This window comes from Camelus ferus, chromosome X (assembly GCF_009834535.1).
Source record: "Camelus ferus isolate YT-003-E chromosome X, BCGSAC_Cfer_1.0, whole genome shotgun sequence".
In the NCBI taxonomy this organism is placed as follows: domain Eukaryota; kingdom Metazoa; phylum Chordata; class Mammalia; order Artiodactyla; family Camelidae; genus Camelus; species Camelus ferus.
The window spans coordinates 32786080-32812800 of record NC_045732.1 but is presented as its reverse complement, the minus strand read 5'-3'; the positions used below and the strand labels follow the sequence as shown (position 1 = coordinate 32812800).

The window sequence follows — 26721 nt, the reverse complement described above, 5'->3', positions numbered from 1 at the left end:
TCTGCCTGGAGCCTAGTTCACATGTGGCCATTTGCTGCTGACACCTGAGATGGGGATCCTGTGTCTCTCCTCTTAGCCTCACCCAGGACCAAGAAGGTCTTTTATAACTGACTCAGCCACTCTCCAGTCCTCATATATTTTTCATTAATATTGTGGCTTCAGAGCCAGCCACTCCTACTGTTCTGCCTGTTCAGTGGGGTCCCTCTAATTTAGTCAGCTTCCATAACATTTTGCCTGGGTCTTAACTCAGTCACCTTCAGTGACTTTGAAACTCCTAGATCTCTTTCAAGTCCAGCCAGTTTTGGCTACTGACATAATAGTGAGAACAAAAGACATGAAGAAAATACATTTTGTTCCATACCGTGTCTAATTTTTAAGACCATAGGATTGCTAGGGACTGAAAAATTCTGATCTGGAAATTTTTAAAAAATGAACATCAAATCTTCCATTTGCATTCCTGCTGTAAGTGTCCTCCTATTACCCTCAATCCCCATCCCTGCCAAAGTAGGTGAACATCTCTGGCCAACTATGCAGTAGATTCAAAATACAAAGAAGTAACAAATAAAAACACAGGGCTATATTTTAAAATATATTAACCATATTATACAAATAAGGACAAGTAACAAGTGTTATTTTAGTGGTACAGGAGCATGGAAGGTGGGGTAATAACACTGTCTATGGATGTAGAGACTCTAGTGGACAGGGATACCGCAAATGTAAGCAGAAGTGTTATAAATCCACCAACACTCCCCTGAGGTTTTTAATGAACATTGCGTTTCCATTTTTTGGCCACTTACCATTTAATCTCTGCTGAGGAACACAGACATTAATGATGACAAGTATTCTTCTTATACTTTCTATCAACATTTATGGAAAATTTCATTGCCTATTATTTGAATATTAGAAGACTTTAACATGCAGACTAAAAGTTCAAAGTATCCATAACTTGAGATTATACTAACAGTAATCTGAGGAATAAATTTATTGATTTCATTCCCTTTTTTTCAATGGTTTTATATATTTCCCTTACATCAGGATTCTCAAAATGAGGTCATGGACCAGAAGTACCTGGATCACTTGAAATTTGTTACAAATGCAAATTACCATCATAAATTCTGTGAGGAAGGGCTGGTAACCTGTTGAACACACCATCCCAATGATATGGATACATTAATCATTGCTTTAGATTATAAATTCAATAGGTCATGAAGTGTTTATTTTCTATTATTTTTCTAAGGTACATATTACAGGGTTATGTATGTAGTAGGAACTTAGTAAACATTTTATAAAAAGACAAATAATACCAAAGTCTATCTACCCATCCACCTATCTACTTATCTATCTATCCATACCACAATTACATTTTAAAATTAGCACATTCATGCCCTTACTTGAGAAAGTCAAGAAGTAAAGAATGTTGCAAATGAAGTTGAATCACTCTTTCAGGATAATTCACAGGTAAAGACTGACTTGAACTAATTCCAGGTAGCATTTTTCCACTTAAGTGGAGCATCACATCATAAATGGTCTTATTATATCTGGAAAAGTCATTCTGTCTGGAAAATTTTTGGGGTGATATGGCTGATGACTTGAATTGTATTTTATACACATCCCTGTGGGAGAACAAGTTTAAAATTAAAAACACCTCAAAATGTTTGTTACAGAGAAAAAAAAACCCATTCTCAATGACTAAATAAAATTCTATTTAAAATCAAATAAGAAATGACAAAATTTACTTCATTTATCTACCATTTGTAAATAAAAATTAGATTTTTTTAATAACCTGAGAGCTTTCCAATAAATTGTTTAAGCACACATCATTATCTAATGTTGCAATTGTCAAGTCTAAAAAATTGGATTGTGATAAGAAAATGTTAAGTCCTTCAGAAAAACAGTATAAGGGTTAAATTCTGGACCCTACCAGCTACGTGAGTGTAACAAGTTATCTCAACTCATTGCACTCAATTCTGTACACTATAGATTAAAAATAATCATACCTATAATTGTTTGCAAGACAAATTTCAAACATTCATCACACATATATATACAAAGACAAATTTACACACATTTTCTCAATATTTATATTTAAATACTTAGAAGGGCATATCCTGTACGCTGGCTACATGAGTGGGGATTATCATTTTAAAGACAAAGTCCAAAGATCTATTGTTTCCACATATTTTTCTGTTCTTTAAATAAGACAATGCAATCTCTATTTCATGAAACCTCCCAGACCAACTTGTGACACATGCTAATTATTAAATGGAGTAAAAAAATTCCAACCAATTCTTGATGCTGACAGTTTATCAAATATCTAATACTACATTGCATATTTATTTGCTAGCCGAGTGACAAATGTCACTAGCTTAGACTGACAAATAAGAAGTGCCCAAGGAGCCATTCTGAATAGCAGTTCTCCAGTTTAAGGTCTGTATAGCATACACAAGAGAGAGTAAAAGTAAGGGTTTGACTATTAGTCCTCAAATTCTGGCTCTGCCATTTACTCTGTGACTTTATGGAAGTTACTTGACCTTTCTTTTCTCAGTCTCCAGAGAAGTAATGTATATAGTAAACCTAGTATATCCTGAAGTTACCAACAGATCAAAGAAATATTTCATGAAGAAAATCAGCACCATCATAGGCCTTAAAATATTTCTACAAAAATTATGAAAAAGATAAATGGCCTAAACAGAATGAAAACATAACCTATCACTAAATAAAAAGGAAAAAAAAGCAACAAAATGAGTGTAAATGGGAAAAAATAATAAACAATATAAACAGACACACAGGGGTCCCAGATACAGTTTTAAAACACAGATTTTTAAATTCAGTGTAGGTACTATGTTTAGAACGTCCACCTATAATTATATAAAAATGACTAAATGGAGAACTATACATTATATAAAAATGATTAAATGGAAAATTTACAAATAAATCCAGTAAGTAAAATTAAGAGAGCAATGGATGAGTTTACCAGCAGATTAAGTGAAGAGCAAACTAAGCGCTGAAATACAGATCATTGGAAAGTATCCATACTGCAATATAGATGGACAAAAGGAATTTAAGGCACAAACCGTTACTAAGTATAAAGACAGACATTCCATGGGCATAAAAGTTGCAATACACCATGAAGGTATTATAATTGCATATTTCAACGTACTTGGTAACAGCTTCAAAATACGTAAAGCAAAAGGACTGAATTTTTAAAAAGTAACCAAATATACAAATACAAATAAAGACTTTAACAATTTATCCTAATAATTGATAATTTAAAAATCAGTAAGCATATGTATTATTTAAAGAATATAATAAGTAAACTTGTACCATGTGTGTAGACGGAAAACAGCTTTCAATAACTATAAAATACACAATATTTTCAAGTTGAAATTTCTATAAAAACTAAATGCTGGCTAATAAACAAATGTTCAAAAATTTCAAAGGGGATGGTCTCTGACCTCAATGAAATTATGCTGAATACCAACAGCAAAATCACCAAACATAAGCTTCTAGACAATTTTTATAAATCACATTGGAAATTAGAAAAAAAAAAAGAATGGAATGAAAATAATATATTATATATAAAAATATGCAATTAATATACAGCCAAATTTAGACAAAATTTATAGTTTAAAAATTAAATCTTTTCATTATGAAAACTCTTAACTACTATAAATAAACTTCATAAACTGATGAAAGGTTTCTATAAAAAGCAGAGAGTGAACCTCATACTTAATGATAAATGTTGAAAGGTTTTCTTCCTAAAATTGAGATTAAGAGGAAGATGCCTACCATTCATTATGTAACTGGAGACTGGAGCCAACGTATTAACTCAAGGAAGAGAAATCAAAGATGTAAGAAGTGAAAAAGAAAAAAAAAGTGATCATTTGCAGATACGTTTCAGAGAATAAAAAAAAAAAAAAACTACAGACAAAGAATTAGTAAGTTGCCTTAACAAGACTACTGAATAAATGTCAGTATATGATAATCAACATTATTTATACGTAGCATATAGAAAAATCAAACATAATAAGAAAAAAATGTCATTTAACATAACTTCCAAAACATAATAAATAACCAAGGATAAATCTACCAAAATATGTGCAAGAACTGCAACTGAAAACTATAAATCATCACTACAATAAATTCTAAAGGAGCTAAATAAAGGAAGATAAAAGCTTTGTTTTCTGATTAAGGTGATAGTGCAAAGATGTCATTTCTTTCTAAATGTATTCATAGACAAAGTTCGATCACAATAAAAATAATGGCAAGGTGCCTTTTTTGGGGCAGATACTTATAATTGATTCTAATATTTATATAGAAATGCAAATGGCATAAGTAGCTAAGAAGATACTGAAGAACAATAAACTTTGAGTACTTACACTACTGGATATCAAAAACTATAAAGTAATAGAATTTTAGATGATTTGATATTGATGCATAAGTATATAAATTAATCAAAGGAATATACTACACAGATTTACAACTATATGAATACTTAACTTATAAGAAAGGAGGCATTGTACAGTAGAAAGGGAGTAGGAAGGATGGTCTTTTCCATAAGTGGTACTGAGTCAATCATATATTCATATTTTAAGAAAAAGGGAAAAATAAAATATACCTTGACCTTTATCTCACAACATACGTAAAAGTAAATGCCAGGAGGCCCAAATATCAAACATGAAAGACAAAGTAACAAAGCTGCTAGGAGGATATCTTCATGTATCAGGGAAAGAAAGATTTCTTAAAGACCAGACAAAAGCAGTAACTATTAAGGTAAGTATTCAAAAATTAGAGTACATTAAAATTGGGGAAAAGATATTCACAATACATATAACCAACAATAAACGTACATACAAAATCCATAAAGTTCCAACAAATAAATAAGAAAAAAAGAATACAATTTATTTTAATGGGAAAAAATCATGAACAGACTCTTTATGATGCAGCATTTTCAAATGACCAAGTACATGTAAAAATTTTCTTAATATCAACAGTAAGATTTCAATTCAAATAACAACCATCAGAAAGAGCTAATATTGAAAAGACTGACAATATTAAGTACTTCCTAGGATGTAAAGCAACTGGAACTTTCATGTATGACCGTGGGAGTGGAAATTGGTAGGGAATAAATCTACAACAAAAATGAAATCAGGAAAAGGAACATTAGTATACCAGAAACTTTCAAGACTATAAGACAGAGAATGGATAGAACTGTATTGAGGAATAAGTTACAATGATGGACTGCACAGCAGTATGCTACAAGGGAAAAGGAAGCCCTTTTTCTCAGAGGAACTTAAGACAGGCTCTAAATTGAGAATTGGCAGATGCAGAGGAAGGAAGTGAACTGGGGGGTAGTAATCATGATGATTAATAAAAATACTACATATGGAAGAGATATTTGAGAAGGCATGCATCCATAACATAAAAATAGGATGCTATTATGAAAGAAAAAGACAGAAGGAAGGAGGAAAAGAGGTAAAGAAAAGAGGGTGAGAGACAAAGAATAAAGAATTAAAGAATGACAGAGAGTTCTTAGAAAACAAAACTATAAATATCAATTTTAAAATGTTATAGAAGACTTGAAGAAGTAGTGAAGGAGATCTACAAGTATAAGAAAGCAAAATACAGAAAAAGATGAAAAACATTAAGACTTAATTGAAAGTGATACAAAGGATTAGTCATGCAGGTTCACCATCATTCTAAAAGGAGATTAAGAAAGAGAGGATAGAGAAAATAGAGACAACAAAGGGAAGGAAATAGCAGAAAAGGAGGCAGGGAAAAACAGTTAAGAGATTAGTTTTGTAAGTGAAAGGGCTACTGAATGCAAAGCAGATTGAATGATATAAAACGTTCCCACACTCAGAACTTATTGCCATTAAGTTGCAGAATAAAAAGATTAGCAGAAAAATGGAAACCATAAAATAATTTTGAGAGAATGAACATGGTACTCATGAAATATGACAATAGATTTCTCATCAGAAACAATGAATGATTCTAGATGATAGGGTAATGTAGGAGACATCGAAGAAGGGCTGTAAGCATTGCCAACATTACATGTTCCTGAGAAAGTATCTTCTTAGCCTCAGAGTCCATGATCCAAAGATTCCAAATCAAAAAATAAGCACTAAATAACAATGTCACTTGGAGAAAGTGTTTCCTTATTCAAACTTTTTTGGTTGTGGGCAGCTTCCTTTCCAGGGCTAGAGAGGCCTCATACTCCTTTAGAACTGCCCTTCCCCAGGTAGTATGCATGGGCTGTTTCCCATTTATTAAAATAGCGAAGTTCTCAACTCCATTAGGAAACAACCAGAAGGCCAGTGTGAATATTAGTAGGGATATATAACAGAAACTTTCTAGAAAATCATCTAAAAATATAAAAGATTTTTAAAAGCTTATATTATTTGATTGAGTGAGCCCACCTCTGTGAACTTTCCTATATAACATCCAGAAATGTCTATTACCATTTATAAACAGATATGTTCAACCTTGGCATTGTTTTTAACAAAATATACAACAAAATAACATAAGTAAATGCCAAACAATTCATGCGAGTGGGCAAGTAAATAATAATGCATGAATGCAATAACATATTATACAACAAATTAGCAATCATTATAAAAAATATGGAAAATTAAAATGAAAATCACAAGCTCTATAAAAAACAACAAAAATAAGAACACTTAATAGAAAAAAATTCTGGGATGCATCCAATGTGGAACAGAGACAAATGTATAGATCTGAAAATAAGCATGCCATTCAAGTTTGAAGAAGAAGTAAATCACAAAGAAAAAAACTCAGCTTTAAATAATTTAGAAAACACAGAAATGAATAAGTGAATCCAAGAACTTATTCATTATATGGGACATAAAAGTGTATCTAAATCAAGAAAAAATAAAATTATAAGTTAGGAAGAGACTATAAACATATAAACCATAATACCACTAGTTGCAACTGTTAGATAAATTTTAAATGTCCCATCAACGATTTACCTGAAAATGAAAATAAATCATTAAAATTTACTCAAAATAGATAAAATTTTCAGTAGAACACCAAAGCCAAAAACTGAAAAGTTGTAAGATAATAACTTTTCTAAAAAATTCCCTGGAGTCAGATGATTTATGATGGAGCCTGTAAATATTCAGTCTATCTGCTGCATTAATTTTCCCTCAGCATAGGGAAAGATGAAATACTAGTGAATCCATCTCTAAAGCTGATATTGACCTATTATTTAAAAAACTGAAAAAGAAAACTTAAGGGAAAACTATAGACTTAGTGTAACCGAACTCACTCCTGGGTAGAGATGCAAAAATTCTCATACAGCCCTTCTAGTTACATAGATTAGTACTCTCCCCTATGGTGCTAGCAAGTTACCGCAGGGATGAAAAAGGAGGTAGGAAAGCTCTAAGAACCACTACACTAGCAATATTATAACAAGGGAAGTGCCTACATTTCTATTAAAATTAACAAGGGAATTAAGTGACTGGATATAACCAATGCAGTTATAACTATTTTAGATATGCTGAGTAATAAAACACACGAAAGAGGTAAATGTATTGTCAAAGAGGAGATAGTGTCAAAAAAATTGTCTGTCTTCCTCACTAACATCACTTGCTATCTGTCTACATGACTATACTCTAGATTGAATCTCATTTATATAGAAATGTGGAGTCCCCAAGTTTTTCAAGTTTTAAAGGGCTCTTCCTACTCATAGTTCATCTACTGACATTCTGCAGTTGAAGAAACTGAGGTTCAAAGGCTTTCAGTGCTTGCCTAAAATCATAGGATGTTTAGAAGAAAAAAGTATATGCATACTAAAGAATTTTTATTTGCATCTTTTTGCTTTAACAGCCTCCTCATAATTCATCAGTTTAGAATAAATGATTTAATGTTGTTTCACTTCATACAACCCCAATAAATAGCTATCTTATTATATGAGACAAAGTAAGGGATTCAGATAAACATATAGCTGTTACCTTCTTATAGTCTCTGGAATAGACAGAGAATGGGGTCCTTCAGGCCAGCCAAAGAGACTGAACCAGGTCTGAGCTGCATCTACAACCTTCTGAAAGAAGCTGTATGTTTTTGTTCCTTCTTCAAGAAAAAAGAATTGCTCGTTTTTCGCCTCCTTTTCCACAGATCTGTTGCCTCTCCTTGACATTTTACTTCTGCCTGACTCCAATCTTTCAGGTATTATTTCCATTCCTAAAATTCACATTTGTTTATAAAGAAGGGTTACTTGACCATACAGTAAAACAGTCTGTCAGCTAATGCTATCTGTATGTAGACAAATAGAGTTTATTCTGCAAATTATTCTGTACTTTCAAAGAAATTATGAGTCAATTTATTATATCTCAAAATAAAGAAAACAGATTTATTTTCAAATGCCCAACAGAAATACTTTAAAAAGAGATAAATTTCAATAAAGAAAAGCATTAAATTTTCTCTTGCCATAATGATATGTGAAAACATTCCCTCAAATGGAACCTTTTATTATGTATGTAAATATTTTGACAATTCTTCAGTTTTACTCTTTAGACAGAATTAAACCTTAGCTGAAAAACTAATAAAAACAAAATACTGGTTTTAAATGCAAAATGACTTTCTATCTAAGTGAAGCACTTCAATAAAACAAAACATTTTCGAGTCAGAGAAATTTTCAAGAATGCAAAATGATTTTATCATATTTTTTCAAAAATATCTGCCTGTGTAATGGTACAAGCACAAACTCATTTCAAAACCTCACAATATTTAATTTGGTTTAGTCCATTCAATAAAAACTGAAAATGTTCAATATTATCCAAATTCAGATAAAAGAATATTTGAATAGTTAATTGCTAATTATAATATCAAATTCACATATTTATCTGTTTGTATCTCTTTCTAAGATAGGCAACATTGGATCCAGCTAAATAATTAGGAGACCAACCCCTAGTTCAGCAGTTCTCAAACTATGTACCAAGGGTAACTGTATAGAGGGGCATAACAAATTTATAGGGGTTTTGCTGGATATTTAACATTTTAGTTAAGTATCACTACAGCATCTGTTGGATAACATATGAACTAATACTCTTGGGTTTTTCTACCAATCAATTTAATAAATGGAACTGCCTGGTACATTTTTTGGCCTAAGGGAAAAGTACTAAGGTACTAAGTACACCACGAACCAAAAACAATAGAGAATTTCTGCTCTAAATCATTGGCGAGACCTCCCAAAGCAGATGACCCACTCAAAACTAATGACAAATTTTCTTCATAGATTTTTTTATTACCTGAAAAAGTCTAAGTTTTGAATTAAATAATATTAAACAGATCATGTTAAGGATTGGGTCTAAATGGTACACTACATATTTGCCACATACCAACAAATAATCTTCCTTTTGCAGTCCCAGCATCACTAAATTTACTAGGAGCAGGAGAGGGTAATCGAGCCTGTCGGCTGGGAAGCAGAACTTTGCCTTCAGTCTTCACAGAACTGGCATCCTTATCTACAAATGACATATTGGATCAGAGTAGGTCAAACAAGCATTTGTAAATTCACCATCAAATTACTGAAGTTGAATTTTATATATATATAATTATATAAATTATATTCATATATATGAATTAAATATATATACATACACACATGTATATACATATACAGTACAAAGTAAATGGAAAAAGTCTCAATGCCCATTACACATGAAATAAGATGTCAAATAAGAAAGAAAATAGTGATATGGTTTTCTGAATTGAATTAATTTTATAAATAAGACAATAATTATGGTATATGAACAATGAACAATGCTCTACTTTAGCATAAACAAGAATATGTAAAAACTTTTCAATGTTTCTACACCCAAATTTTTGGGATTGCTATATACAGTGTTCACAATCAAATATAAGAAGAGTGTCACTAACACAAGAAATTTCTTCCTAGCTTTCTTAGTTAATTTTCTGAAATGAAGTCACTTCTTGGTTATAAGCTGATACTGTTTTGTACAACTTTTGACCTCTATTCTAGTTATAGTTGCTGTGCATATAGTAGAATTTGCCACTATGGTAATCCAAACCCAACTGAAGGCAATGCTGACCAAGAAAAGGCAGTACATGTCACTCAAAGCCAGGTATCTACCTACCTACCTATCTACCTATTTATCTATCTACCTACATACCTGCCTACCTGTCCAGGTATGTGTGTACATATATGTGTGTATACACACACACATTCATAATCTAATTGTCAGAGAAGCACAGTCTGTGCAGTTAAAAAGATCTCATTTGAAAGTTGTTAAACCATAGTTCTGTTATACAAGTTCTCTGAAACATGTGTTTTTATTTGTAAAATGAAACCAAAGGTTCTCAGCTCATGTGTTTGTTGTGAGGATTACTTTATAGGCAATAACACATATAAATAAACTGGAATATACTAAGTTTCTTCCACTGTTTCAATACAAAGCCATTCAGAATTTGCCAGGGAACTTTTACCCAGCAGGTGTGCATATCTTCAGAATGCTAAGCCACTCTAGACTTCACAGAAGTGAGCCTTAGGAAATTCAATGACAGAATGATTTGTTGTTGACAGAATGATACTTCATTTGGCAGTGTCTTCTCAACTCACCATCAAATGACAAAAAGTTCCTAGTGAGGTACAAACCCACATCTGTTTCCTTCAACTAAAATCAGTGATTTATATGATAGTTTTTATTTAGCATATTAACTATAACCAGTTAATCATAATTCCTTACTTTTGGATATATTTAGTACGTTTTAAGATTTCACTTTTACTGAACATATACTCTAGAGCGCAGTAGCTAAGTCTGTAGGCTCTGTTGTCTTACAAATTTGGTTAGAATTCCCTGGGTGCAATGTGCTCAACCTCTCCATGACTTAGTTTCTTAATCTGTAAAGTGAGATTAGTAAGAGTATTGAACCAGAGTTGTTGAGGACTAAGTGAAATAAGAAATATAAAGTCCTCAACGGAGCACCATATGCCTGGGAGGCACTAAATACATATTATAAATAGTTATTATACATGTTTCTAAAGATATTATAGAATATTTAAGAATCATGATGTCTTTCTACAGTAATATAAATTACCCAAATGGATGCATTACTTTAAACGATCATCATACAAACACAAACACTACTCATTTTTTTCCTTTTAAAGATATAGCAATATTTTGTACAGTAATTCCTCATTATTTGGGAGGAGTATTATAAAAAATGTAAAAGAGTGGTAAAGTAACAATAATAAGCTATAATAGCAATAATAATGAAATGATGATGATGATGATGATGATGATAATAATTCTTGCTACTCTCCTGCCATGCACATTTTGTTTAATAACTGAGGTTTGAGGATCTGAGAATTAAAGATAAAAGCATATGACAAAATGGTGAGGTTAGAACACAAAATAGAACTTCTGCCCAGGTTCTGTGACTCTTTATCCTCTGCTCTATTATGTTGTGTTATAATCTACCCCCCAAAATATTAGAGGGATATAAAAATATAACATCAAGATTCATCAGAAAAATGTTTAAAATTTTGAGAATGTAAGTAAAATTTGTCACCTACATGTGCTGAAAAGGAACAATCAAAGAGGTGAGAAGAGACCTGGGGAAGCATGGTATGGGGAAGCCCAGAGAGAGTTTGAAGGGAAGGGGCGGTGGGGCGGTCAACGGTGTAAATTGCTGTTCAGCAGTGCAGTGACAGCAGTTTAGTGGATCTAACAGCCTGGTTTCCTTTGCTAGTTTTCACCCTCTCCCTAGGAAATCGAGTGGTTTATCTGATTGATAAAGGAGACATGCATGGCTTAAATTTGGGAACAAGCCCATCCAACAAGGGGATACAGTTTCCTCTTTCCTCCCAGATGTCATCCTGCACACTCACCCAAAGCAGCTAAGAGAAGGAGGCAGAAGTTGGAGGGCAAGAGTAAGCAAGGTTAGCTGATTAAGCAAGGTCCCTAGATAAGATTCAGATAAAGCAAAGACCCAAGGCAGGAGAGAGTCCTGTCTCCTTGACTTTGTGATGGGCTCCAAGGCATGCTTGGCATTTGGAAATTCAGAGTGTTCCTACCTGATAGTCTCCAGTTTTTCTGAAAAGTGAGGGAAAAGTTGTCCCCTGAGACTGAGGCAAAATAGGATTAAAGAGTTTTCAGAGTGGTAATCATTTGAAGGAGCAAGTGGAGAATATGAGAAAACAAAGAAAAGACCTCTAATTCAGCACTGAAACTTAAGACTTTGAAAATCTACATGGGGAGAATTTTTTCCCACTCTCTATCCTTTCGCTTCCTCTGAAATGTACTCCATTAAGCATCCTCCTCTGTGTCTTACATTTCAAATCGCTCCCTGCCTGCAACTTCTCTTCTATTACTCTTAGCTTCTCTCACTGTTTCTCCTGCAGCAACTCCTAGTTGGTCTACTGATCACTCTCCCACTTTAATTCATCTCATATCCCAACTTTGCTTCCTTTCTAAGTCACTGATCAAAACCCCCCAAATCCACGGAAGGGCCCCACTGTTACAGAATAAAGGATGCAGTGGTGTGGCCCCATACTTACACTCTCTGCTTTTTGTCTCCCATCATACCCCCATGTCTTTGCTATATTGACTTTTGTCCAAATTATCCTGTTCAAATCAAGATCATCATTCCTCAAACTCTACACAAATGTCATCTCTTCTATAAAGTCATCCAAACCTCCAACATGAGTGAGTAGAGAATAGCCTTTGTTTTGTTGCAGGTTTACAGGGACACCATGACCTGGCCAATGGGGTTGACTGCAAGAGCAAAGAACGCCTGCAGCAAGAAGTTTGCAACAACCAACCACACCCTCTCCCTTGTTTTTTGTATAAAAGGAGCCTGTATTCTGACTAGAGGAGGATGGTTCTCCAAGACATTAGTCTGCCATCCTCTCGGTCTGCCGGCTTTCTGAATAAAGTCGCTATTCCTTGCCCCAACACCTCATCTTCCAATTTATTGGCCTGTCGTGCAGTGAGCAGAACGAGTTTGGACTCGCAACATCAGCATTAACCTCTGCACCACTCCCACATTCCCAAGATGCCAATCAGCTCATACACAGAGCACTTAATTTAATCTTCTTTGTGTTAAGTTATTTATGTATCTTTCACTAGAATGTCAACTTTTGCAATAAGAGACACTGCCATATTCTACTCTCAATGTTAAACATAGCCCCTGGTAATGGAAGAAGTTTAGTAAACATCCTTAATTTTAAAATCACTCCATTTCTAGATGTCAGCCTTGGATGACAAGAACATATACACTAAGAGTTAGAGACAATAGTCATGTGTAACTTACCATTCTTTACAATAATTTTCTGCTTATCAAGATGAATTGCCATATATGAATAAATAGTAAGAATGCAGTTTTCTGCTGTTGCAGCAACTGGAAGTGAAAACCTAGAAGTGAAAACATCGTATTTCAATAAAATAAATTTTTCAGATGCAGTAAATACAATGAAAGATTTTTTAAGTGTCCTGGATGCCTTTAATGATCAAGACATGAATTATTCATCATTTTTCTTTCCAGCTACTTTGTTTTTCCTAACCTCCTACTGTTTTAATGGTTTAAGAATATTTACTTTCATTTTTTTAATTTTTAAAAAATTTTATTTATTTATTTGGGGGGTAATTAGGTTTATTTATTTTATTTTTAGAGGAGGTACTGGGGATTCAACCCAGTACCTCCTGCATGCTAAGCATGCACTCTACCACTTGAGCCATACCCTTCCCAAGAATATTTACTTTTAAAGCTTTTAACAGAGATGATAAATTTCTCTGTCAATTATGCTCTGAAATATAGTTTGTAATTAAGCAGGTTCACAAACAGATTCAGGAAATTTTAGAATTGAAGAAGCCTTAGAGTTAATTTACTCATTTTCTTCTATAGAAGCTGTGACAAAGGATATCTAGCCTCAGATTGTTACTACTAGGGAGACACCACAAGGATGACACTTATGACTCACAGACAACCTATTTCATATCTAGAGAACTGTGACTTCATATCCAGGCATTCTTTCAGAGCAAAATGGAACAAAACCTACAATCCACATTACATTCTTTCAAATATTTAAATATGCTCGCTGTAACTTCTCTAAACTCTCTTTTCCAGATTGCAAACATTGAGAACATCAAGAGTTCTCTCAAATACAAGGTCTCCAAATATTTCACATAGCATCTTTAGATGACTTTCTCTTAGATGACTTTCTTTGTGTTTGCCCTTTAATGTGTCTGAGAACTGAAAGCAATACTTCAAACATTATTCAACCAGTAGTGAGTACCATTACCTTCCACAACCCGCATACTCTATTTTATGAAAGCATTGTGAAATTGTCTTATTATTTTTACCAGCCACAAAACACTCTTAGACTATACTGGGCCTGTCTAACTTATGTGACAACTCTGTCCTCATGCAACTGATTTTTTAATAGAAATACTATATTTTATATCTATATCTCTGTAATACTGCCTTATTGGTTTCAGTTCTGTACCACAGCATATCAAGATAATTCTACTCTTGAATCAGCTATCATATTAGCTCTTCTATCTAGTCTATAGTCACTGGCCAAGGTGAATTGATAAAATTTCATGTTATAGCCCAAGTTAATGCAAGTAAAATATAGAATAGGATGAGACCAAGAGAAATCTGTAGTTGAAATGTCATGAGTTGTCAAAAGACATTAAAATAAACATGTTTTATGTAAATGAATTGATTTTTACCTCAGTACTACATATGATATTTCCCCCAAAGGAAAGTATTATGATTTTCCCTGTATCAATTAATGTGTATTAAAATATTATGCAAAATATACAGATTCAACATTGTCTTGTTTAACCAACCCTAGTCATTCCATTCCATCAATCTAAACACATGTATTAGATGGCCCTGTTCAGGATTAAGTTGTGTTTTTTTATCTGTAATTATTTTTCCAGATGATTTCCCCCTTAAAATGAAATTTTAAATTCCTTGATAGCATGAATCACTACTTCCACAAATTATGTATTTATGCTAAACACAGCAACCAATCAAAATTCCATGAACTGACCAACAATGGTTAACAATATTTTGTAGATTAAATAACACAGTTTATCCACAGACTCCATTATCATCACTATCTTAGAACCAAAAATATTAAGTTTGTTTTAACAGTGATTGCAGCAGGAGGAAAAAAAAGAAAAAAAAGAAAAAAAAAAAAGACAACTCTAGCAAATGCTGTGTATGTTCTGCCTTTAAGTCCTTACCCCCAGTGTATAATCTCTCTGTGCTGGGCTCCCATCCTCTAGGTGGGCGTGCTGAAGTAACTGTGATCCTCTTCAGAGAATTACTGCTGGACTACTGGAGCTTCTGAAAGTCACAATTGTCTTAGGAGATTATGGTCCCCTCTTGCAGCCCACACCTCTGTGGTGTGGGAGTTTGACAGTCCGGTCACTTTGCTTCCAGTAGTGCAAAAAATGTGAGATGTAACTTCATCTCTAGCAAACTCTATGGGATCAAGCTAAGGTTGGGACTTTGACTGAAATATACATTTATTTGGGATGACTGATTCCCTGTTCTGCTTCTCTTACCCCCTTACTCTTTTTTTTCCCCCCTCTGGGAGCACTTCCTTAATAAATCATGTACCCATGAGTCCTCATCTAAAAATTAGCTTGTGGACAACTCTACCAAGATAACTACCAACTGAACAAACAAAAGAAGCACTATCACTTGAAACATTTATAAAATGGTACAAAACTAAGGAAAATAAGGTTGAAATAAAATTTCATTCTGAGAATGAAGTGGGAATAAATATATCTTTTTTTTTTATAGAACTAGTTTTTCAGAGATGATGTGATTTCAGACGCTCCTCAGAGTAAAGGATAAATAACATATACAAAATTCATTTGACCATATCTGACCTTATTCTTCTATCAAGCACATGATACAGAAATTATACAAGTTAATACAATATGGGAATGTGGACGCTTTATACATTGACGTCATTATTATTAAAAATTCACTAAAACAGAAAAGGGACTTTCAGTTGGTAATACTAACATGCCACACATTAAGAAAAATATTTCTGGGAAAATAGGGCACTTTATGGTATCTTATCTGAGAATAATGGTATTATTTATGGATTCTCTATGCCAATCCATATAGACAAGAACCATTAGTGATAGAGAATTTACTCTAAAAATACTCAATATGACAGTAACAGTGAAATGAAAAGGCACTCTGACATTATGGGTTTCCATTTCATTCTGGGATTTAAATAGTAATTTTCAGGCATGAGTGATTTATTTATTTTTTTGTTTGTTTGTTTGTTTTGGGGGGGAAGGGTGTAGGTAATTAAGTTTATTGATTGATTGATTGGAGGGACTGGGGATTGAACCCAGGACCTCGTGCATGCTAAGCACATGCTCTACCACTGAGCTATACCCTCCCCCAGGCATGAGTGATTTAGAATGCTTCACTGGACCAAAATCAGGATGGAGATTCCAGGTAACAACAGAGTTGATATGATACAGATGTTGATAAACATGGTGGATATGGGCTCATACTATTTGTGGCAGCTACTGTGCTGAGCATCTAACATGCATTACTTCATTTACATAAATCTTCTCAACAGTGTTAGAGAAGACCTATCATTAAACTTCTCAGCCTTTGGTTACAACAGCAAGGTCCAGAAAAAGGCAATAATTGTTTAAAGTCACACACTTAGAAATCAGAGGGTTCAAGGTCAAATTCAATCTGCCTGAAACAAAGCTATGATATTAGCCACTGCATAGGAAAGGTTATCTTCCAGATCTGTCTTGCATAAATGCTTAAAGTTAGGAAGTCTACATAAAATCATATATATGATGATGAATGTAAACACAAACTTTTTTCACTAACTTACTTCATCAATTATCTCATTAAATAGTGTGCCCTTTTAATACTTCTGGTTATTCTAATAATGTTAAATTACATAAGTTCCCATTAAAAACTGGCTAAAGCTATAAATATTCTCCTGGGCCCTCAGGAAGAAAAATTTGACTTCAGATGCTCTTCTAAGTAAACCATAACCAGCATTTACAAAACTGATGTAAATAAGTTCTCCTGTTGGATGCATAAAAATTCTCCTAGAGGTGGAAATTTTGAAGTTGTGCACAGAAACAAAAGGTACTGCTGTACCTTCAGGGACAATGCAAAATGGGATTAAGAAAATAAAACACTTCTGGCCACTCTTTCAGATATAATTTTTATACACAAACTACTGACAACTTAGCATGATTAGTCAAACAGTAAATACCATAATGTATGGAAAGTCATGTATGAAGTGCACAGTTTATTTTTATCTTTTGTTATTTCGGGCTCACCCAACATTTCTCATTAATGATTTCTCTCCTCTGTCCCCAACTTTAAAATTTTCCAAACTCACAGAAGAACTGAAAGACTAATAAACACATATGTACCCTTCACCTACTTCATCAATTACCATTTTGCCACATTTATTTCTCTTTCCCCTTTCACTTGCAATTTATTTTCTGGAAAAGTGTGTGTACCTCAGTATTTGGCATGTATTCCCTGAGAACAAGAACATTCTTCCACATAATCATAATTCTTTTGTCACTAGCATCAAATTTAACATTAGTACAAGAATATGATCTAATTTATAGCCCATATTCAGGAGTCCCAATAATGCCAGGGTCCAAACTGGGATTACCCACTGAATACAGTCTCCTTTAGTTGAGGGCAATCCCCTAGTCTTGTTTGATCCTTCATAGCACTGACATATTTTAAGAGTCAAGGCTAGTTAGTTGTCTGAATTGCTCTGATTGTCCCCTCATGACTGGATAAGGTTTAAACATTCCTGGCAAGAAAATCTTGTTCATGGTGGCACAGCTGCTATTTAACTGCATTAGGAAACATAGCAGGTTACTGTTCCTCATTATTTGTGATGCTGAGCTTGGCCATTTAGGATGGTGGTGTCCATCAGATGTCTTCAATTTTATAGCAGCATTTAAAAATACAATTTACATATCATAAAATCCATCTTTTAAAGATGTACAATTTGGTAGTTTTTAATATATCTACAGAGTTATGGAATATCACCACTACCTAATTTTAAGGTATTTTCATAAGCTGTAAATAAAACCCAAATACATTAGCATTCATTCCCCATTGGCCTCTCCCCTTAGCCCCTAGAAGTCATGCTTTGACCTTCTGTCTCAATAGATTTGCTTATTCTGGACATGAAATAATTAGTAACTATTATTCACAATTAAAAGCAAGTAATAAGTAATCTATGGAAAAAATGTGAACAATCATGGAACCTCATCAACCTTTCACCTAATGCATATAAAGTATATACCATGTGTTTGGGTTGTATAAAGCCTTCTGGAAGGGCTCCTCCAAGCAGCTATGTCAGTGGCTCTCAAGGTTGGCAACTACTGAGCCAGGTCTCAAAAGTGAAAAGCACAGTGCGAGACAGAGTTTTTGAAAGATTAGTCTTGATTTTTTTTAATGTTTAGTACAATTCAACAATGAAATCCTCTGGGAGTGGACTTTTCACTGTGGAAAAATTTTTAAATAATTATTCAACCTTTTTACTTGTTATAAAAATGTTCATTATTTTCTATTTCTTCTTGAGTTTTGATAGTTTATGTCTTTTTAGAAAATTGCCAGTTTCATCTAAATTATTTAATCTATTGACATACAAACTAATTATTCCCTTCTTTCTTCTTTATTTGCATTTAATTTGCTCCTCTTTTTCTAGTTTCTTCCAGTTTTGTAACATGGAAAGCTAGGCTACTGATGCAAAATCATTCATCTTGTTGAACACAGGTATTTAAATCTATAAATTTCTCTCTAAGCACTGCTTTAGCTGCATTCTATAAATTCTGAAATTGTGTGTTTTCATTTTCCCTTATCTCAAAATACTTCCTAATTTACCTTATGATTTAATCTTTGACCCATGGGTTATTTAGGAGTATGTAGTTTAATTTCCACACATTTGTGAAATTCCCAAATTCTGCTGTGAACTTTTAATTTCACTTCATTGTGTTGGTGTCCATATTTTGTATGATTTCAATCATGTTTAAAAATATTGAGACTTGTTTTATAGCCTACCATATAATCTGTCCTAGAGAATGATCCATGTGCACTTGAAATAAAATGTGCTTTCTGCTACTGTTAGGTGGTTTGTTCTATAGATGTTTATTAAGACTGCTTAGTTGATAGTGTTTTTCAAGTTTTCTATACCCCTGTAGATTTTCTCTCTAGATATTGTCTCCATTATGGATATTGAGGTATTGAAGTTTCCAACTATTACTTTTAAATTATCTATTTCTCCTTTCAAATCTGTCATTTTTGCTCCATAGATTTTTTGGACTGTATGTTAGGTGCATATTTGTTTATAATTTTTATACAGTCCTGATGGATTGACAATTTTATCATTACAAAATATCCATCTTTTTCTTTAGGCACCTTTTTTGTTTTAAAGTCTCTTTTTACTAGTATTAGTAATGCCATTCGACTTCTCTTATAGTTGCTAACTACATGGTATAACTTTTTCCATCCTTTTAATTTCAATCATATCTTTGAATCTAAAGTGTATGTTTTGTAAACAGCATATAATAGCATTTTTTTCCAAGCAAGCTGACAATTCCTGCTCTTTGATTAGATTGTTTAATCCATTCAAATTATTACTATTGATATATTTGGATTTATATCTGCTGTTCTGTCTTCTGTATGCTTCACATGTTTTCTTTTGCTCTTCTTCATCACCTTATTCTGTATTAAGTGGACTCTTCCTGGTATACCATGTTAATTCCTCCATGATTTTCAGCTGCATTTTTAAGTTATTTTCTTATTGGTTGTTCTAAGGATTATAATATGCATGTTAACTTGGCATCTACTCCAGATTTATACTAACTCAATTCCAATATGTTATGAAATGTTGCTCCAATGTAGCCCATTTTTTTTTTACTGTCATAAAGAATTACATCTTTATGTGTTACAAACACAATGATCTAGTGTTATAATTATTGTTTTATATAATCTTATGTCTTCTGAAGATGTTAAGAGAAGAAAGGAAAAATCTATTTATATACTTTTTATATTAGATTTCATTATCATTTTTGGTTCTCATCTTTTCTTCCTGTGGATTCAATTTACTATACAGTGTCATTTCCTTATTCCAGTATAGTTTCATTTCTATTGCCCTGCTTTGCAATGTTATTTACAAAATGTCTCTGTAGGCTATTAGCTCAACTATACAACTTTATAGATATTGTTTTATGCAAGTGTTTTTAAAAATCAATTAAGAGAAGATAAGAAAATAAATACATGGCAGTATAGTGATAAAGTTCCAGAATTTTGATTGATTGATTTTTTTTCAATAAAACAAAAATGACTTAAGTTTTAGGGTCAGAAAATAACTCTCATTCACTTTTATTTTAATATTCTCATGATGCTATTTTAGATTTGTCTTTATTTTTTGTTACTACAAAAAGACGCCTCTGGATGCTACAATTTTAAAAACAAGATATCCCTATAGTGTCACTGGCATTGTCTCATCTCTACTAAATCTGTAGGTATCATAAAAATATCTTTAAATATTATACTGAATGAAATGAAATTGCTACTATTCATAATTTTTAATCTATGATACTCAACTTCATAAAATTGGCCTAATATATCTGCCTCCCTCACTCTAAGTGCATGAGCACATGTACACACAGACAAACACACACACACACACACAAACACTGTATACCTTTCTCCATACTAAATCAGCCATTACTGTTTTAAGCCTATTTGATTATTCTCCACGTTACTGGATTCTACAAAGAAAGCCATTAGAAGCAAGAGAAGGTAAAACCAACTAAAAAAATCTATAAATGAGAAAAAGAAGTCAAATAAGAATGTTTATGCTTACTACAGAGAATAACCAATAAAACACAAATTATGTTTTTGCAAATCATAATTTTGATATTGAATGGCATGGTGACAACATATAATTCATTAAGTAAGATGTGGAAAGTCTCATTATTCATCTCTCTGGTCATTAGCTGGTGAATAATTAATACTCTAATTATACATCTCTAATTCTTTCCCCATCAATAGTGAAGATAAGAGACTCTTATGCTTGTCATCCCAAATCACTTTAGAAATGAAACATTGAAGCTCTATGTTAAATCTCTGTGATAAATGGCCTGCTAATTATAGTATTTGATCACTTTCCAATGGTATATGAAGTACTGTGATGGTCTGTCAACAATATGTCAAATACCATGAGAAATATTATGATATTATTTATATCTTTTTCATCGTAACTAAGGATCTGCTCCTATCTGTACTATATATAGGCATATCTTACATTCTAAAGGCAGCCCTAGTTAACATGGTTTTAATTCAAAGGGAGACAGAGCAAGAAGAAGGGGCAGGGTTGCATGGTGTGGTTTTTGGAAGCACGTCTCTTTAGTTTAATCTGGCTGTCTGTCCAAATCTTTTGCCACAAGGCAGCTAGAAAATTACAGAATTACATTTTGGGAAGACTGGCAATGGCTATAAAGGGTTAAAAAAGAGTTTATAGCTAACACTGCTTAAGATTCCTATTTATAGGACTGAATAAAGTGAGAAATAGAAGGAGAAGAAAAGATCTGGGTCAGCTCTTTGAAAATTCTTTTCATTTTAAAACCTACTACCACCAACATCATCATCAAAAACAAGTCTTACTGCTATCCATACAGTATTTAAATAAAGACAAATAATGAAATGACTTTGGATGATAGTACTTGCTTTAGAAGAATTTATGACACAAAAGAAACATCCTTGAACAACTTTCCCAAAGTAGCTTACCCATACTTACTTACAATGTTACTCAATTCAATAACTGCTAGCAAAATAATTTACATGTAACTAAACTTACACACAAAACAGGGCTGATATGTTTATTTAAATATCTAATGCTTACTATAGCTAACACTTTTATGTTAGGTCAATTGGTCTTAATCTGGTAATATAATATACATTTATAACAGTCTAGGTCATCCATGATGTTGCCAGACAGAAAAATCTATCACAAGTGAAGACATCATTTGTCATCTTGTTCATCAGTGATAAAATTACAGAGTTTTGGTTTATTTATTTTTAATAGGTCAAAACAAACTGAAAAGATTCCCAGTGATAATGTAATTCTCACTTACTTGCTTTTCAGTATCTTTTTGTGAGTGGAGGGAAAAGGTGGAAAATTATAGCTGCTCTTCTGGGCATGGCAATAAACCACAATATATTATCTGCAGTTCATCAAGATGCTATTATTTATGAATATTAATAATTTTGGCAAATATGTGCTATTAACCAATTTAGTGACTGCAGGTTTGATCAAAGAGATTGCAGGTTTGATCAATATGTGCATAAATCCATGGAAGTAAGCTTTACATATGAATATACTCTATTGATTTGTATCACAGTAGAATAAGGTAAGGGCAGAGAATTCTTTAGACACATAAGAGCTCCATAGATATTCATCAAGTCTAGAAATTTATGTCCATTTAGCAATATTTGAAATATATATCAGTTCTTTTTACAAGAATCATCTCATTTTTAGTCTGTCCAATAATCTGGACATAACCCTGTAACTGATACAAATCAAATTTGAAATCTTAAAATCTCTCTTTAGGGCCTATTTTCACAATTTAAAATCATTAACTTTGATTAATATATATTAATATGCTTTATTTTTAATTCAGGGTTTTTATGGGAAAACACTATAGTTGTTAACACAGTTTTAAAATGAAGTTTCCAAGAAAGAAATGTGGCAAAAGCCAAAACTTACCCCTGCTGAAATAAGGTCATGTTTGGAAAAATTAAATATATATATTTACATATGGACATATTTGTATTGTAAATAGATATATATACTATTAATGTATAAACTATGTGCTTATTTCTGTTTTCACAAAGATATGTAAATTTATCACATTCCAAAAATACACAGGAAAAATTTTAACTTTAATCAGAAATAAATACAGATTATTTTGACCCAGGAATACAACCCCTCAAAAGTAGAATTGCTAAATATGGTGGCTTGCCCTATAATGCAATTAATGCAACAATGCCTAATAAAGCTGAACGAAAAATTATTTCTAAGTTGGGTGAATCATTAGCTGTTCTGCTGCTTGCATCCCTGTATACTTAATGGTTAATTCCAAAAAAACTCAGAGCTGAAACTCTAGCTATTAGATACATTATAGAGGTCAACATCCACAACCCGATGGAACAAACACTATAACTTCCTCCATGACACCATAAAGTTATATAAAACAAGCTCATTTGTATTAATTCATTCCAAGAATACTGTCATGCACTTTGCTCTAGAAAACAGCCATGATCTAGCTAAAACACAGAGTAGGTAACTTTTAGGCTATTTTCATTTTATCTCTTAGAAGATTTCAGGAATATATAAATTTTTTAAATGAACCTAACAGAAAAGAAGGGATATTTATGATTTGAAACATCTGAAATTAATCTATCCTAAGGAAAGGGTTTTAATAAACAATAACACAGACTAAGATCGGAGTTGGTCAGAATTGGAGGTCATCTCTGTGTCATGATGGAAATTCCTCTAATAGAATTCCTTGTGAGAAATAATTTTCCCAACCATCTGGCCAAAGGCCTAAAATACCACCATGAAACATATATTTTCATTGGTTAGAGGAATGCAATGCTGAAGAATATTTGTTGATTATAAATTAGTAGCTTGGAGGCTAAATATTAGCACCTAAGCAAAGGAACGCTTACTAGTAATCAATTGGATATGATGAAATGACCACAAGGGCTTGGGAAACCAGGAGACAGTCCCTGTGGAAACAATGCCAGACTACGTAGCAGAGGGTGGTATCAGCTGACGACTCTTGGCAATAGAGAAGTGGTTCATCAAAACCCTGGAAAAGATCAATTTCCAGTATCTATAAACACTGACATGCCGGCTACAAGCAGTTGGAGACTAACTCTCACAGTCACAGGGAGTAGGTTATTAAGATCATAGGGCAAATATCTCCTACTGGATTTGAAAATTAGAAAACAAAATCCTTAAAATACAATAACCCTAAAGTAAACAGCTGTCAAGAGAACAAAAAAGTGTGAGAGTGGGAGGAAAGAGAGACATCAAAGAGAGTATAAAACATAATAAATTTGCATGGCTGTTTCAATAAATTGATAAGGTTTGGAGTTTTATTAACAACCACAAGGGCTATATTTGGGAGATTAGTAAGATATAGGATATTTTGTTTACAAATAAAAGTTAAAAAAATATTCAATTACACAAAACAAAGTACAGCCAGCTACAAAGATAGATTAGTGAAGGTGGAGCACCTAACTTACACTCATATATGCTGATTTTTAATTCTCTTTCATTTCAAAGCTTTGCTGAAGTCTGACATTGCCATCAGTTGCCATGTCCCTATATTTATTCAATCAAAATCACTTTTTCTTTTCCAGTCATCATTTTCTTCTTCCATTGTAACTACAAACACTACGGTTCTGCACCTCTTCACAGAATCAATCTGGAAGAGCTTATTTACTGGTCTTCTTAATTCTGGCCTTTGTGTTTTCATAGTCACCTAACACATGAATATCTTATCGCTTTCATCTAACTAAAGCTCCATAAAGGCAAAGACCAGCACACAGCACATAAAGAATACCTGGAAGTTTTGACTGCATACATCAGCAGATGGATGGATAGATGGATGGATGGACAGAGTGATAGATATCTTCAAGATCCATATGAACTAAAAGAAAAGACTACTTCATAGCCATCATCAGGACCCCACAAGCATAATATCCAATCTCTAATTATTACAGTTGGGTTTGCTGGAAGAAGCTTGGGTTTAAGAGGTTTATTAGGATCAACATCTATATAAGGAAGGGGGAGGAAGTGGGAAGAGAACAGAGCAGGAAGAAGGGGCAGGATTGAAGGATGTGGAGAACAGGATGATGTAGAACAGCTATGCAGATCCAACGAGGCCTTAGCCAATTGGGCAGAGAGCTCTGGATTGCCCTTCAGAGTTTCTAGGTTTAGGCTGAAATGTCCAGCCCTTTAAACCTGCCTCACCCAGTCAGTGGATGCTGGCTTGCCTGGTGATGTATAACTTCAGACTAAGTGATACCCTGCAGTTAAGAAGATCTTGTAGGAGCTGACAAATGGAAGTAGGTGGCTGACCTCATTCTATATGGTTAGGCAGCAAATTCTACCTTAAAGGGGCAGTAGGAGGTGCAGTCCCCTCTCTTCCCATTTTCATCAATGCATCTCAATCTTGATTTCTATTAGAAAAATCTAACAGGTGAGATGATCATCTGGCACAGCAAGCTGTACAAATTGCTCACCTAAAACTCTTGGTGTGTTTTATAACAGAGGAGATACACATAGGTCAATATATCATTTAAGCAGTCCTATTTAATCAAGGAGAGACACAATGGCCAGTTAAGAACTTTATATCCCTCCTAAATCCATGAAGCCCCTTTGGAGAGCATAGAATCTTGAGGTTCTTGTTGGAATTCTATTGACAATAAATGTGCAATGCACTTCTTAGTCAATTTTCCCCATGCTCAACTTTTATTCATTAGTATGAACTCATTATATATATCACATATCACTCATCTCCTGCAATAACTATTATTTGAATACCTAATGACCAAGGTGTACAGTATGGTTTTTAAAGTTATGGTTTTATCAAGTGGGAACCAACTGAATGCAAGTAGACAACACTTTTACTTTGAAAATAAGGGCATGACTACATACTCCGAGATTCACTATAATGACATTCACCTTTAAATAAAATTCAAGCATTTAAATGATAAATTTTAAGCAGTCTGCAGAAATTCTGAAACACAATGACTAAAGCATTTTTTTTATATTAGTTTCTATTGGTTGGAACACTGAAAATGTTCAGGCTATAGGTAAAGATCAAAGAAATTTAAGTAGTCAAATTACATAAAATTAAGGATATTAAGATAGTTCAATACATTTAATAAAAGTAATTAAATGAGGAGTAGAAGTAATATCATTAGCTTTATGTTGAATATTAATTTGGATATTTGTAAAGAGAAAAAAATTTCAATTAGTTGTATCATATTCTGTCCTTTCTTTTTAACTTGAAGGAAGTAAATGAATTCTTCTAATAACACCCTCTGTAAGCATAAAAAGCCTAAGTTTGAAGATCAGCTATCTAACATGAAAAACCCCAAATTACAGATGGCAATAGTTACAGAAAACTAATGACTACAGAATCTAAACCAAGTTGTGACTGGGAAAGACACATATACAAGAGATCTCGGGGCCATCAGTGATATTCTATTTCCTGACCAGAATTGTAAATACGAGGTTTACTTCACAATGATTTGCTAAAATGCATAAATTAGTTTCACATAGTTTGATCTGTATTGTTTTAGAAGGAAAAAAAAGACCTTTCAAAACAAGCTAAACATTGAATCAAAAAAGCAACTTGTAAACCAAATGCCCTCAAATTGATACTGCTGGGGTGGTTGAAAGTTATCATTATAGAATTATCACTTCCACTGAGTAGAAATTTCAAATAGACTGGAAATTTCCTTGCAAATGTGGAGTCAATGCTGGCAGTTAAGAATTGGGAAGGTTAGCACAAGTATCTCCCCACATTATCCCCAAACTAAGATTAGAGTCAGCCATCAAAGACAGCAGGAAGCAACCTTCAGCTCAATAGAGAAAAAGTCCAAACA

General features: G+C 33.1%; 1 protein-coding gene across 1 annotated transcript in view; it reads right to left on the bottom strand.

Annotated features, from left to right (window-relative positions):
- CFAP47 (cilia and flagella associated protein 47) overlaps window positions 1-26721 on the bottom strand; it is a 359639-nt gene that overhangs the window by 216672 nt on the left and 116246 nt on the right. The window contains exons 27-30 of the mRNA XM_032474648.1: window positions 13297-13397; window positions 9360-9485; window positions 7974-8202; window positions 1392-1613 (exon numbers count right to left, since the gene is read on the bottom strand). Coding sequence (XP_032330539.1) covers window positions 1392-1613; window positions 7974-8202; window positions 9360-9485; window positions 13297-13397 — 678 coding nt within the window. The remainder of the gene's footprint in view (window positions 1-1391; window positions 1614-7973; window positions 8203-9359; window positions 9486-13296; window positions 13398-26721) is intronic.